The following is a 17,014-nucleotide window of genomic DNA, read 5'->3' on the forward strand; positions in this document are numbered from 1 at the left end:
CTTGATATAACTAGGATTTCTCCCTCCTGGAAGACTAGCTCAGTGTCCCTAGGGAAATTGTGTCTTCCTCAATATGTCTTGGGTGACTGGTTGACTGATCTGGGATTTAAGAGCAGAATTAGCCAATTAGGAGGTTAACGTATAATCGCAGGCACAAGGTGTGACCTTTGCCCGTTTCTGCTTAACTGAATTACCATTAGAGGGTTATAGATTTTCTGCTTGCAACAATGCTGGCAAATTATTCTGAACTCCAAGTCTGCATTCTGCAAATGTGCCACTTAGGATGTCATCTCTATGAGGGCTTGAGAAGGCATCAAGCTAGAGCCTGGTCTACAAATACAGAGATTCTTACAGGCAGACCCACAAGACACTGAGCTACTGTCCTCCCTCCCACTCTGATTTGAGAAGGATGATGTCAGGCAGGGTGGTGACTTCTCCACCCTTCGCTCCTCTGAAGTGGCTCAGCCTGGTCACACCATCAACCTCCTGAGATTGATTCTTGCCCCTATTCCTTGGGGTTCAGTGCTTCCCAGAAGGCTGGCATTCAAAGTGGCGCCCCTGCTCCTCAGCAGCCACCTTTTGGTATATTGTTTGGAGTTTGCTGGCAGAAAAGATAATGCGCTTTCTTCACTGCTGATGTGCCCTGGTTAAGAATTCAACATCTGGTTTCAGAGTTCGGTTTCTTTAGGAGCAAGTGCGGAGACAAAGTTTTGAGTGCAAATCTTTGGAGTGCTGTTCTCATATGAAGACGGGTAGGAGTGGGGAAAACAGCCAAGGACAGAAGGTAGCAAGTGAAAACTGAGTTATCAAGCCACATACCCACTGTGGTGCACAACTGGAGTGCTATTGCAGGTGGAAACTGGGAGGCCGATCACACACCTTCCAGCCATCTTGAAGGACAGTGGGCTGCGTGTTTAAACTAATTCCCCTCCTCTGCCATCACAGAAAGGCTGCTCCTAAGGATGTTATACTTCTGAGGATTCGATGATGGTGATTTCAGTTCAGATTAGAGAAGTCTTTTATACTTTTTGGAGAGCTAGCTTAGAAAATTAAAACAAAGCAGTCTCTAGAGCAGTGGTTTTCAACCCCCCTAATGCTGAGACTCTTTAATACAGCATCTTGTGTTGTGGTGACCCCACCCCCACTCTGGGTACCACCATAAAATTATTTTTGTTGCTACTTCATAACTGTAATTTTGCTGCTATAATAAATCATAATGGAGATATATGACGTGCAGTGTATCTAATATGCAACCTCCAAAGGGGTCTATGCAGTCTATAGTCCGGAGAAAAGGTCTGAGGGTTGGAAGTGAGCAAGGCTCTTTCCAGAGGACATTAAACTTAGATTCAGGTTCTGACTCCACCCAACCATGTGTAGATCTTGGGCATAGTTAATTTGCTTCCTAAAAGTTTAGGCCTTCTGCAAAATATACATTCCCTGTGCATCATGAGGCTACTGAGGAGACTATCCCAGATCATGCTCAGGGTGAGCTTAACTCAGGACTTGCCGAGTGATAAGGGCTCAAACCCCTTGGTTTTGCTTTTGAAGACTAAGAAGCAGGCCTGTATGGGCATGTGAGGTAGAGGCTGGGTGTACCCAGGTGAGCCCCAGGCCAGGCCCCTCTTCCTGGAGATGAGAGTCTCTGCTTGTAGATCTCGAGTCCATTTTTATGTAAGTTAGACCTTGCTCCAGAGAGCATCAAGTGCTTTCACATCCCCGAGCATGTAAGTGACTTCTGGGGAGGTATGAACAAATGCCTGCTCACCCCACATGGGTCACTCAGAGTCAACCCAAGGCTGGCTTGATGAGCCAGTGAGAATAATTGGGACTACTCAGAGGAGCATTTGACACCCCAAGAAGATCCTCGCCCTTCTTAGCAATGGTTAATCCATTAACCCTTCTTAGCAATGGTTAATACCTCACCCTTCTTAGTATGGTTACACATCGTCCTGGATGAGAGACTTCATGTACTGTGTGAGCCTCCTAGTGTGTTACTTTATAAGCCTTGTAACTCTGCCTGGTACCCACTCCATACCTCAGAATGTTGGTGGGCCCAATCTCCTAAGTGTCTCTTATGCGTAATCATTTTAGCTGTTCTGTTTTCAAAAGAGCAACGGCCAGGTCATGCTTGGAGAAAAGTACTTTATGATGGGATAGCCAGGTTTTATTTTTGTTTGTTTTGAATGATGGATGAGGGGAAATCCCAAGGACAAAAGTGAGGCCTTGGAACGAATTGTACATTTTATATTTTTGCCAAATTGGCAAAAGTGAAAAAAGAACTGTTGTAATTAATTGTAACAGCCATTTTTATTTCACACCATATATAAAATATTATCATTTCAATGCGTATGTGGCTTAATAAGCACCATGACCAAAAGCAACTTGGGAAGGAACGGGTTTCTCTGTCTTATATATTCAGATCATGGTTCATCATCGAGAAAGCCAAGGCAAAAACTCAAACAGAAGCAGGGAAGGAGCAGTAGAAGAATGGATGCTGCTCACTGGCTTTCTCCTTATGATTTGCTAAGTCAGGGTCACCTGCCACTCACAGTGTGCTGAGCCCTGTCACATTCATCAATAAAGACAGTGTCTTACAGCCCACTGTGGGTGATGCCACCCCTACCATGGTAAATATAATTTGGGTCAAGTTGAAAATATTATACCCAACAATGTCTCAGTTTGGGGTCAGCTACATTGCTGGTGTTCAGTGGCCACCTGTGGCTCATTGACACTATGGTAGACCAAGAAGAAGGTCCAACAGACCTTGGAATACTTTTAGAAGTAACTCCAGAAGGAAAGTTCTGTTTTCTTTTTCCTCCTTTTTGGAGATGACATTGTTCCTTAGCATATGTGAACATGAAGCTGGTTTTAACTCAGGCGTCACTGGAAATTGACAGTTTTTGTAATGAAATTTCACACATGGCAACCATAGTGTGATTCTTAGCAGGTGTAAAACTCTTAGGACATTATTTCTTTAACATCAACTTAATGGAAGTTGCAGCACCTGTTTCTAGTTTTGCATCTTCCAAAAAATAAAATCTCATTGCCAAAAATGAGCTGTTGGCAGCCAGGAGAGGTGCATCAGCTTACCTCTTCGTTTGGGGAAATGAAATTAAAACCTCAGCTCATTTCTAAAAGTTGAAGATTTGGTGCAAAGGAAGAAAAAAGCAGGGCAAACATGCTAGCTGCTGTTGAAATATTGATTGTTTCCTTTTTTCAGGTGCTCCTGGTAACATCTGCAGACGATTTGGACTGCACTCCTGGATTCCAGCAGAAAGTGCTTCACATTCAGCAGCCGGCTGAATTCATCGAGGACCAGCCTGTTCTAAACTGTAAGCCATTCCAAGATGCCTTGGAGCCACTCATGTGGACTTCCCTGATGTTTGTAATGTGCCACAGGATGTGGGATTTCCTCATGTTTTCTGATCACATTTCTTATGTCACTGCTTGGGCCTGGGTGGATGCTCCCAAATGACGGCTTTCCAACTTGTGGAGTAACTCATGACATGTGTCTCTTCTCAGTATTTTATCTTCAATGAGCCCTTCTGCCTCACACCCAAGAAGGGGAACTGCCAGCCTCCAGGGTGACTGTGCTATGTGGAGGGAATGAAATCTATTTTCAAGGGGCAGACCCAAGAGTAAAATCATTGCCTTCTTATAGATTGCTGTTCTACCTGCTGTTTCTCATGTGTAGCATTAGGTCAAAATAATGGCGAGGGCAGGATATTGGCAGCTGGGAATCTGTAGACAGAGGAATCAGAGCTCTCATTCTCAAAGCTGATAAGATGGTCTTGAAAAAGAATTAAACCTTTTTTGCTGTTTCTGTGGATTAAACTCAAATCCCCTGAATTCCAACTGATTTCCTGAAAATGTGTGTCTCTCAGATCTGGTTACGATCCTTCACTGTGCTTAACACCAATATTATATCACTTTACCTTTAAGAGAACAAAAGCCTGGAGACAAATGCCTATCAAGCTGTTTTTACACCGCGGAGTTTGAAATTGGTGTAGACATATCCAATTAATTATAGTTTTTTTGAGCACCATTCTTTTAACATTTTAAAAGATTTATTTTATCTTTAATCATGTGGCTGTATTTGTGTATTCGAGTGTGTGCCCATGAGTACAGTTGCCTGAAAGGGCAAGAAAGAGGCGTTCGATCTCCTGGAATGGAGTTTCATAGGTTGTGTGCTGCCTGTGTGGATGCTGGAGACTGAACTCTGGTCCTCTGCAAGAGCAGTAGGTACTCTTTACTGTTGAGCCAAGTCTCCAGATCCCCATTCTTTGATATTTGAGGATAATAGATATGCAAGCAGTGACCTGATTTGGTCAGGTGCTCAAAGCCACCTATAAAGAAGGTGGTTGCATATGTATTTGCTCTTATGGACTCAGGGTGGCCTTTTGTGCCAGCCCCATTCCTTAATTTCAGTGGTAGTTGGATGATATATGTACAGAAAACAGCTTAACTGATCAGAATATTCTAGGAGGCTGGTACGTGTTACAAGGGTTTAAATGAGTACAGCCATGAAGTTAGGATGGTGAACGTTGGGGTCTCCAAGGCTGGGAACACCCTGGAACAAGAGATCATTTGAACAACCAGAGTCTAATGATGAGGTTCAAGACCTGCACAAGAAGCAAATCCCAAGATACAGCTTCCTAGTAACCATATTTCTGAGCATGACTCTGGGGTCAGGCCATTGGGAAAACTCATTTACCCTTTGATGTATGCACTGATAATGAATCAACATATTTCAAGTAAAACTTTGATTGATGGCAAACATTCTGACTTTTCCCTTTTCTCATTTTTGTGCCTGTCTGCCTGCCTGTCTCTGTCTCTTGCTTTCCTTTATGTTTTTGTTTGTTTGTTTGTTTGTTTGTTTGTTCCAAGTGACTACCCCAAATGGCATCGATGTTAACATGTTGGGAAATACAAAGCCACCCTCAGTATGGAAATTAATAGAGCTGGTATGCAAAGTGGGCCCATAAATGTGATTGCTTCTATAATCTTCATGACATCAAACAGCTTTCAATTCACCACCAAGATGCTGGAAACCATCAGAGTTTAGAGGGTCTTTTTAATTTAAACTGCACCATACTGTACATCCCAATATCAGAGGGGTGTGTGTATGTCTCTGTGTGTGTGGTCTTAATCCCCTAAGTAATTAACTTTGTTATGGCCCTTGCTCTAGCATAAGCTGTTAAATGCTAAATGAGAGCAGCCTTATTATCTATGACAACACACTCAGGGAAATCCAGTGATATGGGAATCAATCCCAATTTAAAATGTTGTGTTTGTGTGTGAGGTGTTGGGTCAGCAAAATCTGATTATCCCCTCTAGTGAAATTGCTTGTCCATGTCTGTTACTAAGACACAAAGAGCAGCGCTGGTTAGGTGCTTGCAAGTTCCTCTCAAGGCTACAAGGAATGGAGTTTGTTCTGAGGATAGCCTGTGGATGAGGTTAACTGTCTGGCTGGGGAGGAAAGGTTGTGGAGTCTAGAGAATGCCTGTTGAAAACTGTTTCGAACAACCTGAGTCTCTAAGAGGAGAAATGCCCGATCTATTCCACTCATAATGAGGAAGTCGAAGCCTTAAGTATAAAATGGATGTTTCCAGGATTTTTTAAGCCACTTCTTCTCTACCACCCCAACTCTCTCTTCTTCTTACTCCTTACCAGTTTTTTTCTGTACAATTTTAAAGATTTATTTTTAATTAATTTATGTGTGTGTGTGTGTGTGTGTGTGTGTGTGTGTGTGTGTGTGCATGTGAGTGGCTATGCCCAACTGAGTGAGGTGCTTACCGAGGCCAGAAAAGGATACCATATTCCCTGGAGCAGTGATTCTCAACCTTCCTAATGCTATGATCCTTTAATATAGTCCCTCATGCTGCAGTGACCCCCAACCACACAATTCTTTTTGTTGCTACTGCATAACTGTAATTTTGCTACTGTTGTGAATTGTAATGTGAATATCTGTGTCTTGTGATAGTCTTACATGATCCCTGGGAAAGGGTCACTTGACCCCCCCCCCCCCAAGAGGTCATGACACACAGGTTGAGAACTAATCCTGAGAGAGAGGCACTTATGAGCCACCTGACATGGTTACTTGGAACCAAACTCAGGTCTCCTGGAGGAGCACAGTGTGCTCTTAACCCCTAAACCATCTCTCCAACTCCTCTGTGCATCTTAAAAGATTCAGCACAAACCCTTTTATCCCTGAGAAACTGTAAAGAAGCAATTTTGACAGGTATATGTGCTGACACATACTAAAACCTGGTTGATAAATGGGGGGGGGAATCAAACAGAGCCAGAAAGTTAAAAAAGAAAAGAAAAGCTTGGATACTTGAATTTACATATTATAGATAAATAAAATTATTTGAGATAGTGTAGTGATGTGGAAATAGAAGCTGATGTCGTATGGGAGCTGGAGATTAAGAAAAAGTAGATGAGTGATATGATCCTGGACCTGTTCATGATGTATGCACTTTGTATGATTTCTTTCTTTGTCATATTTAGGAAATTTGGTTATGGGCCAGCATGATTACCCAGTAGGTAAAGACACCTGCTGCCAAGACCCATGTAGTGGAAGGAGGAAACTTACTACATTTTCTGTGCCATGGGTACACACACACACACACACACACACACACACACACACACACACACACACACACACACACACACACGGGGGGGGGCAGATAAAAGTGTCCTAAAAATTAAAGAAGTTTGGTTACAAGTCCTTGTGAATTTTTATGTTACAAAGGCAGAGTTACAGCATAATCAATTCATCGACTGCACATTGTAGCATTTTACAAAGTTACTTAAAGTTACCTTTAAGCTCACACTGACTATGAATTAACAACACAGATACTTTACCTGGTGGATAGAGCATCTCTGCTCAAATTCAAGGCTTGCATTCAACCACTTCCATGCTCTGCTTTCTGGGGTTCTGGGGAGTGTTTATTCTGTTCAGGATTCCTGATTTCTTTGTTCTGACAGTGCTATTTCCTTTTATCCTTTTTCATCTTCTTCCTTGCTTCCTGGTGACTTGCCTTTTTCTGCTTTAACCGTTACTAATGGTCACCTCACTCCTTTTATTTCCCTAATATTTTATTCACTGTTCACTCCAATACATCTTCCCTTCAGTTGTTCTAAAGCCTTTTATTTCCTTCACATCCAAATAACTCTTTATTCTACTCTCCTTACTGCTAACTAGCCTTGCTTTCTTCTTTAAAGGGCCATTTTCAACAAGCTGCTGGGATCAAAACATGGCATTCCCACTCTCTCTTCTAATGTTCCCAGCAGTATTCTTTTACTGTAGCTTTCTGAGTACAATGCAAAGCCCCCTAGCTCATCATAACTTGGCCAAAACTTTTTTGGTTTCATATAAGTCTTAAAAGGCAAGCTGAGAAGAGGGGCTATTCCTAGTGTCCCTGAGAAGTGCAAGGAAAGGAGGAAATACAGTTAGAAGTTAGCATATTGGTGTGGCTGCTTAGATACATAACCAGGACATGAAGCACCATGTTACCAAGTGCAACATCCTGCCTCATTCACATCAGCTCAGACTGACCCTCCTGACACCACAGAGATCTATGGTCATTGAGTTCCCTAGGGGACACCAAGTTTGTTATTTCTCCCAGCCTCCTCTGCTGGTGTGTCCAGCAACTGGTGTCCAGAATGGACACCCACTTGGTCACCTAGCCATTACCAGGACTGTATTATTCCTCATATTTTCATCCTATATTGCTTATGCCACCTAATATGTACACACACAAACCAAACACAAAGATTCACAGAGAGTAATTACCACAGTGAAGTGTAGTTGCATTATTAATCTGACTCTCCCTCCAGTCTGATAGACAGGCTAGAGGTCAAGAAAGAGTGTAATAAAGTATGATGATACCCAAGACTTAACTATTTCAGATTGAAAGTGATGTGAGCCATTTAACTCTGATTCATGAACAGACTTGATCATGTAGACAACATAGCTGCAAGGGAGGCTGGGAGCCTTCACTGTGTAGATGCTAACAAAATGATATTATTCCATTAAAACAAAACAAAACGAACATCCTGACAAAATGGACTACAGAGGAGGCAACTTTCTCAGGGGAAACCAGAGTCCCTGGAGAAGATTTGGTCCAGTTAAGAAAGGAAAGCAAGGGCATGCATCTGCTGTTCTTAGCAGAAAGTGCTTTCCATTTAGAGGTCTGTCTTCCTCACCCCTTCTTGAGGTTTGAGACAGAGATAGGCTCCATGGATACATTCTGGTAAAGTCACATAGCTTTAAGCACACGCTGATTATGAATTAACAACACATGCAATCATACACTAGTTGTGTAACCATGAATGAGTTCTTCCAAGTGTAAATGGGCTCATTCCTGTAAAAGTTCAGGCATAATCACAGCCAGAACTAACCTAGCAACAACGGGAAATTTTCTTAGAGCGGTGGTTCTAAACCTTCCTGCACCCTTTGATACAGTTCCTCGTGTCCTGGTGACCCCGACCATAAAATTATTTTGCTTATATTTCATAACTGTAATTTTACTACTCTTGTGAGTCATAATGTAAATATCTGATATGCAGGATATCTGATATGCCACCACAAAGGGGTCGTGACCCACAGGCTGAGAACCACTGCCCTAAAGCATATCTGCATTTACATAGGAGCTGGTGTTAACACCACTGTCATCATTGCTGTTGTTTTCATTATCACTCACAGACATCAGATAGTTCCAAGGATCCTTACCTTGGCTCTCTAAACTGGGAATCTAAGATAAGAGATACATCATGGCCACCCCTGGAAACCAGAAAACATGAAGCAACATCGTAGCAGTGGTCCTGCCTAGGGCATGGAAACTCTTTGCTTCTTAAACATATATTAATAATATGATATTTAATGATTTTTGTTAACCATAGATGTGAAAAAACAGAAATGAAGAAGTAGAATCATTTACTTTTTTCCAGAATTTTCTTTTAAAGGGTCGTTTTGCCATCAAAATAGGGAAGGGAGAGAAAGGAAATGGGACTATTACTAAAGAAAAACCATTCCATCTTCAGATAAATTATGCTTTGATAAATACACTAAACACCTTCAGGGTCATGCTTTAAGAGAAATGGCTGTTCTTCAATGTTTGGTATGAGATCCCTTTTTGATCTTGGCTTTCTGTGATTCTTCCAGAGTTCAGTGTGTTAATTTTTCTTCTGCAGTAGGGATAATTCTTGGAGATTTCTTCACAAAGGGCCCCACACCAGTATGAAGATGAGGGAAACAAAGCAAGTCTGGAGTGACAGTAGTTGTTGCCAAGGGCACAGCATGTCAAGAACCCAATTCCTCAGCCCCATGGGAGTGGCAAAGCCTTCCTTTAGTGAGGCTCAGTGGGATGGTTAAGCCTTCCCACTCTGGTCCAAGTGTGAATATTGACAGTATATATAGGACTTCCAATCACAGCTTCTTCCTCTGTGGTGACTACAGTCTGAGACTGCTCCTTGACAGAGAATTCTTATGAAAGATTAGCTAGTGCCTCCTTCTTCACTTTATACAATAAACTCTCCTCATCACTTGCTTCAGATATATAAAATAAACATGCTGACTTTCCTTGTAAAAATTTGGTTCCTCCATCAGAGAGAGCAGAGGATCACAGACCGTCTGTGTATGGATGCATCTATTTTTTTTTTTCATTCTCTTGTAGCCCCAGTTAGGTCAGTCCCTGTAGCCATGCAGAATGTGGCTTGGAGGGAAGATGGATTACTTCTGAAAAGGTGACAGGTTAAACACATTAGAGACAGACCTGGAGACATAGGATGCTGACCGTGCTGATCCATGCACTGTTTATAGTTTTGACACCTGACCATGTGTGTGGTCCCCAGCTATCAAGAGTCCCTTGGAATCTATCAACAGCCTTTAGAAGAAAGATATTCTCGTGTAACCATTTTCCAGATGAGAATGCCTAAGGCGAAGTTAGGTGAAGCAGTTTATTCAAGCTGATGGCTCTTATGCAAGAGTCAAGATTTGAACTCAAAGCTGCTGGTGGTGGCATATGCTTTGAATTCCAGCACTCGGGCGGCAGAGGCAGGTGGATCTCTGCGAGATGGAAGCCAGCCTGGTTTACAGAGCAAGTTCCAGGACAGCCAGGGCTACACAGAGAACCCCTTTCTTGTTTAAAAAAAAAAAAAAAGAAAAAAGAAAGATTGAGCTCAAGATTCTAAGGCACTTGCTTTCAGTCCTCCATGACTAGAATCTCATTGCTTTGGTTGGTGTTGGTAACAAAACATAAAGGAATTTTGCCATTCAATTTTCCTGTTGTTTTCATCAACTTAGGTAACAAAAAAGCTTCCACGGCAATTATTTTAAACATTTACAGCTAAATTCAGTCTTCCTCTAAAATACAGAAAAAGTGACTCTTTTTTCTTGGTTTTGAATTGATGCCAGGACATGTTTCCCATGATCCCTCTGCTCCTGGCTTCCCACTGTCCTCATATGTACCCTTCACCCAGATGCTGCCTGGTCATGCCACGGTAGCACCAACCTTGGTCAGCTGCCAGGTCATCCAGGGAGTCAGTGGTGTGGCATTAATCACATTTGTACTTAACTCACAGGAGTCATGGCTTTTCAGTGTGTTTTTAATTGACTATAAATCAAATACGGAGCTTGAAAAATGAAGGCAATTAATGAAAAAGTGGTGTGAGAGGTGTTTTGCATCCTAACTTGGGGAGCACACAGTCAGTGAACTGAATGTCCAGACAAAGGCCCCTTTGACTCTGCTGTAACATTTTCAATGGGATGATGACAAATGGTGAACTTTCTAACCTGGCCAGTGGGAAATGCTCCTTGCTGAGATGGAGCTGGCTTTTCTCTGTCTAGTCTCTCTTATTCTGGGGAGCAGAAACCTGTAAGGAACTCCCGAGGCTTCCATTTTATGGCCATCCTCCATACTTCTAAATTACACTTAATTACAGAGAGATAGACTGACGAGCGAGATTACTGAATGACACCTGGTCTGCAGTGTGGGTAGAACCCAGAAAGGTCAAAGTTTCAAGTGTTGTCTCTGTTTTAAGCTGTCACAATATGCCAAGGGAAGTTACTCTGTGGTACTCAAATCTGTCTATCATTAAAACATTGAGTATGTTTTTTTGGGTGGGACACAGACCTCTCCATGTGAACAGTGTTCCTTGTTGCAACAGAACTCTGTAAGAATGGCATCTTTTCCTGTCTTTACCTCCTTCCCATCAGTGTATTTATAGACCTTGTAATCAGCCAATTAATGTTTATCAAGATCCTCATGGATGTGTTATTACTAACTACATGACAAATAGGAATTCATAACTAAGAGACTGTAAATGAACTCACATTCCCCCACAAGGAAGAGATGAGGAGAAAAGCTTCTGTATCAGTCTAGTGGACACAGTTCCTCAGTTTTACTCTGAAGAAAAGGAAATCCACAAAGGATCAGAGGATGAGGTCTTGTCACATGATAGAAGATGAAGCAGGTCAAGCTCTCTTGGCCTATGCTTTCTAATTAGCAAAACAAAATAAAATTCATAGGCCAAGGTATCCCACTGCTAGCCTTTCAACAAACTGGCCTCCTCTGGGTGTGTCCTCTTTGGCAGCTCACTGTGATCTGTAGTACTTAATTAAAGAAATTTGTCATCAGCATTGGTAATTTTATTTTATGTTGTTAAGTCTTTGATTGCTAAGCAGACCCAGGTTCTAATCATAGGCCCACCCCAAGGCAGGCTGCATGTGTTCACATATGCAAGATCAGGGACAACAAGATGGTTCAGTGAGTAGAGATGATTGTTGCCAAACCAGTGACTTGAATTTGATCCCTAGAACCCACATGGTAGAAAGAGGGAATTGATCCCTACTAGTTGTCCTCTCACCACATTCCCCATGGCCCATGTGCATCCACCCCAAGCCAGAGAGAGATGGCAGGAGGGAGAGGGAGATGGAGGGAGACAGAGGAAGATGGAGGAAGAGGGAGTCGAGAGAGGTATTATAAAAGTTTTAAAAATAATCTAAGGTCAGCCCATTATTTGACATTGAAAAATAGAAAACAGAAATAAAAATCAAAAACAAAAACAAAACAAAACCTCCCTATGCCTCCCTTTCCTTCTGAGAGAAGAATATGGTAATGGAAGGCACCACACAGGTTGCTCAGAAGATTAGCTGTTAATCTTTGTAAAGGACTTTGAATAGCAGCTGGTCTATAGTAAGCCCTGAAATGCTGCCTTCCAGAAATTGTGCTGAAACAATGGTAGCTGAGACCTTCCCCGGGGCCCTGCCATCTCTTTGGTCTTCCTTGTTTTTCTTGCTTGCTCCTTACAGGCCTCTCAGTTCACCTTCATGAAGTTACCATTGCTATGCAAGCTTTAACGGAAACCAAGCAATGTGCCCTAGATAAAGCACATGTCGTTGCTATGATGGACAGCAGCAGTCATTATTCCTGGTCAAGGAAACAGGACAGTGTTAGGTGGTGAAAGGCCTGGGTTAGTAATGTTCAGATGTCAAGGATATATACATCAAAACTAAAAGAGGCCGCCTCATATCCCACATAAAGTAGTGGGATGGTGAGTGTTGATGAGACTATGGAGATGTCAGAGCCCTTAGGCCATTGGTGGGAATAGAAAGGTGCAGCCCCTTTGGCAAGCATACTGGACAGTTATTAGACAAGGAAACAGTTACCGTATAACTCAGCATTTGCATCCCTGTGGATGTACTCATGACTGGCCAAAGACGGGGGAATCTGTGGCTAAGACTTTGAATTGTCAGTTCAGGTGGCATACCAGCAGGGGCCATGTGTGGGAGCTGGGTGAGGTTGGAATTCTGAGAGCTCACACCAGGAGGCAGATGGAAGAGGGGAGTGGTGGGGCCCAGGCTGGCCTGGAGTCATTTCAGAAGTTGAAAGATGGTGATGATTAAAACAAGACATCTCAGAACAGAATTTGTTGGGGAAGATGGCAATGTGATTGGGGAATACCTGCATGTGGGATAAGGGTAGGAACAGAGCCGGGAGAGGAGAGGAGAGGAGAGGCAGGGTGGGGCAGGGTGGGGTGGGGCGGGGTGGAGATAGGGGAAGGAGATCCTATGAAACAGAGCTGGAAGCTCACTCTAGCCAACTTCCTGGTTGTCTGCTCTTTGGACCTCTGCCCCTCATTCATGTAACAAGGGCATGTTAGGGCTGTTTGGTTGTAATCTATGATACCTTAACTCTACACAGGTCTACCAAGAGCATGCAAAGTTACTGGCTTAGTTTCATTTCTTCTGCTATGACACACACCCTGACAAAAAGCAACTTAGGCTAGGAAAGGGTGTATTTGACTTAGAGTCCCAAGTTCATCATTGTGAAGGAAGTCACACCAGAGACTCAAGAGGCTAGTCACATCACATCTAGAGTAAAAAGCAAAGGGGGAATAATTCACCTCTCTTGGCTCTCAGTTTCTCCCTCATCCACATTGCTCAGGACCTCTTGCATAAGGAGTAGTTCTGCCCACATTGGCCTGGTCTTCCTGTGCTAATTAACAATTAAGACAGTTCCCCACAGACATGCCCCCACATGCCAATCTGATCTAGATAATGCCTCATAAAGTCTGTCTTTTCAGGTGACTCTAGGTTGTGACAAGTTGACAGCTCAAAATAACCAGTGCAGTTACCATCTCCCACAATAAAAACTTCCAGGTTTGAGTTGGCTTTGGGAAAAACTGGGTTTAGGTGGTTTAATGATGTCACAAATGCCCCATCATTCTTCTGTTTTCTGAAGTGTCTGTTATAACTCTCAGACATGTCCAAGATGCAGCCTTATCTGTTTCTTCTTCTAACTCAGCCACCCAGAGCCCATCTTTCTCAGGCGTTCCAGCAACCATCTCATGACCAACTGAAAGGGCCAATTTGGAGCATTCATATAACTGAAGTTGACATGGGGTCCAAGGAGATTTGGTGTTCTTTCTGGCCTTGGGAAGTGGTGATTCTGAATTTCCAAAGGAGAAATTATGCTGACTGGTACCAGCCAGGGAGCCACCCACATATGAGGTACATCTTATCACTAAGATTCCCTTTTGGGACTCACATCGGATGAGTGCAGGCTATGCTCCATGCACAAGATTTTTTTTAGAACCTAGCACACATAGAAGTGGAAATGTTTTAGGCGGCTGGGGATGAGGACAGCCATCTTGTCATGCCAGGCTTCTTGCTGGCGATGCCGGTGAGCAGATTGCTTAATTAAGAACATCAGAGTCTAAGTGCTGCCATCTGGCCTGGCTCTTCAACCTGTTGAGTGTCTTCATTCACATGGTCCTGCAACTCTCGTAAATCTCTTTTGTTTCTGCTTTTCTTCAAGGGCTTAGGAATACAGGAACATACGGATTTACAGGAGTATCTCCTAATTGAAGACATTAGAGCCACGTGGATCAGGCTACTTAATGAGTGAGGCAGCAAGATGTAAATTGGGAAAGATTAGGCATGGCTTTAAATAGTCTGAGAAGGCTGAGGATCTTATTATCCTGTAATGGAACGAATTCGCACACATCCTAATAACTGCTTAGTGCCCTTGGTCCGTCCCTTCACCTTCATTTTTATGGAAAGTTCTTGCTGGCTAGAGAGCTAGAGGGAAGGCATTGCAAACACTTGCCAGCCAAAGTGTTCTCAAGCATTCTTTTACTTAACCAAGTTTATGGTCTCTCTTCCCCAGCCACCTAAGACATTGGTGTTTCCACGTGTGCTAGGTTCTAAAACTTCTCCCCTGTGGAGTACAGCCTACATAGGATGTGAGTCTTGAAAGGGAAGTCTATGTGAGGGGGTATGGCAGACGAGAGTGTTTGCATGTGTGTGCACACACTTGGGGAGGCCAGAGATTAGTCTCAGGTGTCTTTCCTCAGGATGCTGCCCACCTTGCTTCTTGAGGCAAGACCTGACACTGGCCTGAAACAGTTAAGAAGGCTGGCTGCCTGAGCGATTCTGAGGCTCATCACCCTCAACCTCCCCAGCACTGGGTTGTAAACATGAACCCCCACTCCCAGCTTTGTTCAGTGGGTTCTGTGGAATAGCACTTTCCTTTTCTGGGCTGTATACTCTTCTTTCCCTGACTTCCCTCCTCTGTCACTCCTGGTCTATGGATTAAAGGTTAAAAGTTGTTTAAGAAGTGTTTCCTCCTGAACACCAGTCCTGATGTGTTTCGGATTTTTAAAGGGTCATGGGGTACCTCAGGTGAATATTGTACCATTCAGAGTGGGGTCTGGTGCAGCACCCTGTCATGAGACAGGATGTTGTTTCACTAGTTAGACATGCAAATATTTACCTTGACCCAGGCTAAGTGAAGAGCATGGATAGGCTCATGCCAGTTCTGTTTGGGCTTTTTGCTGCCGTGTGAGTTATGACATGCTGTGGCTCCCAGACTTGGGGAAATCACAGACTTACTATTTAAGAGTGTCCTCACAAGAAGACACTCATCTTGTCTCCCCTCTGCCAGCTGCTTCTGGGGGCAGTGGAGGGTGATGGCTCACTCTTCCCCCATGCCATTTCCCTACTGGTTTGCAACTTGGTAAACGGCATCTTGGCAGGCCACTCCTGAAAAGTGGCCAAATGCCACACCAGCTGATTTCTTCCCTATCAGAAGCCAGAACAGTTGTCAGCCATCCAGGTTCCTGTGAACCGCACATGTCAGCCGATTGAGGAGACCTCCCAGAGGGTCTATTTTTAACTTAAACTGGTTATAATTTCCATATGTATATATTAAATTCTACAGAGCGAAGGGGGGATTCCAAATGAGAAAACATTGTTTCTGAATACCATGAAAGAAGTAATTAATGCTTGGGAAACAGTAGAGAATATGAGTCACACCCTCCATGCGGTGAGCACTGCATTTTGTTTTGGTGGAAGGAAGTACTATGAATTAAGAGTGGAAAGTGAGGACAAGTGTAGATAAATCCCGCTCTGGACAGAGTGTGCAGCCAATTCTAGGTGCTTAAGAAGGGGTTGAGACTGAGGGCACACCTGAACTAGGGGGAAGCTAGGGCCATCAGCTTCGGGTGAGTGCACCGGGTTTCCAGAGTGTCAAGAAAGCATAGACCAGAAGCACAGCCTGGTTCACAGTTGGGAGGGAGAAAAGCATGGCTTCTCATCCTGGCATCTCTGTTCACCCTTCCAGAGCTTTCTTCCTGAGGCCAAGATCCAGGCATACTTAGTAACCCTTACTAACTCTAGATTTTGAAGAAAGATATTTAATTAAATAGAGGGGGGAGGAAATTATGTAGAACACAAATTCACCCAAACACATGACCAAGGAGGCATCGGAAGAGATGGAACTAGAGTGTCAATTGTTTTTAAGCACTAAGAACTGAGAACTAGTCTAGTGCAAACAGATATTTTTACAAACACACATATAAGTAAATAGGTAAGTATTTCAAAAAGTAAAAAAAGTGACAGAATATAAAGATAACTTATGTACAAACAAACTTACACGTATATTGTCACATGTTGGTGACTTTAATCGTTATAAAGCAAACAACGAAGATAGGAACAGCCATGTACATTTGCCATCCTTGCACTAAGGAGACTGAGGCAGGAGGATCTCATATTTGAGACGAATCTGTGCAGCATAACTAGATCCTGTCCTAAAGACAAAATAAGAGGTGAGGGTGGGAAGGTCAAACATACATTGGACGATGCTTGCAAGTGATTTAATAATAAAGGAAGCTGGGTTAAAGCCACTGTGCTAAGCCGTGTTCAAAGTCAGTTAATATCCTATTACCTTCAGAATTGTCTTTTGAATGCACGTGACTTCCTTTTCCACTGCAAATTAACATGTAATTTTGCCAAGCCTGCAAACTCCAAGTGACTTGTCAGCAGTGAGGGGACAGCTTGTATTTCCCCAGAGAGTAAAATAATCTTTGGATAGATATGTTAACACTCCATATGTGACATTGGCAGGACACAGCACCTACCTTTTTGCTGTAGTCTCATAGTTCAAATACCTTTGCATAATAATGTTATAAAATGACTATGGTAAAATTAGACAGGAGCCAAAGT

General features: G+C 43.0%; 1 protein-coding gene across 1 annotated transcript in view; it reads left to right on the forward strand.

Annotated features, from left to right (window-relative positions):
• The window catches only part of Cdh13 (cadherin 13), a 997,178-nt gene that overhangs the window by 213,596 nt on the left and 766,568 nt on the right, over positions 1-17,014 (forward strand). The window contains 1 exon segment of the mRNA XM_035442709.1: positions 3,221-3,332. Coding sequence (XP_035298600.1) covers positions 3,221-3,332 — 112 coding nt within the window.

The sequence above is a fragment of the Cricetulus griseus genome, chromosome 3 (genome assembly GCF_003668045.3).
Source record: "Cricetulus griseus strain 17A/GY chromosome 3, alternate assembly CriGri-PICRH-1.0, whole genome shotgun sequence".
Classification (NCBI taxonomy): Eukaryota; Metazoa; Chordata; class Mammalia; order Rodentia; family Cricetidae; genus Cricetulus; species Cricetulus griseus.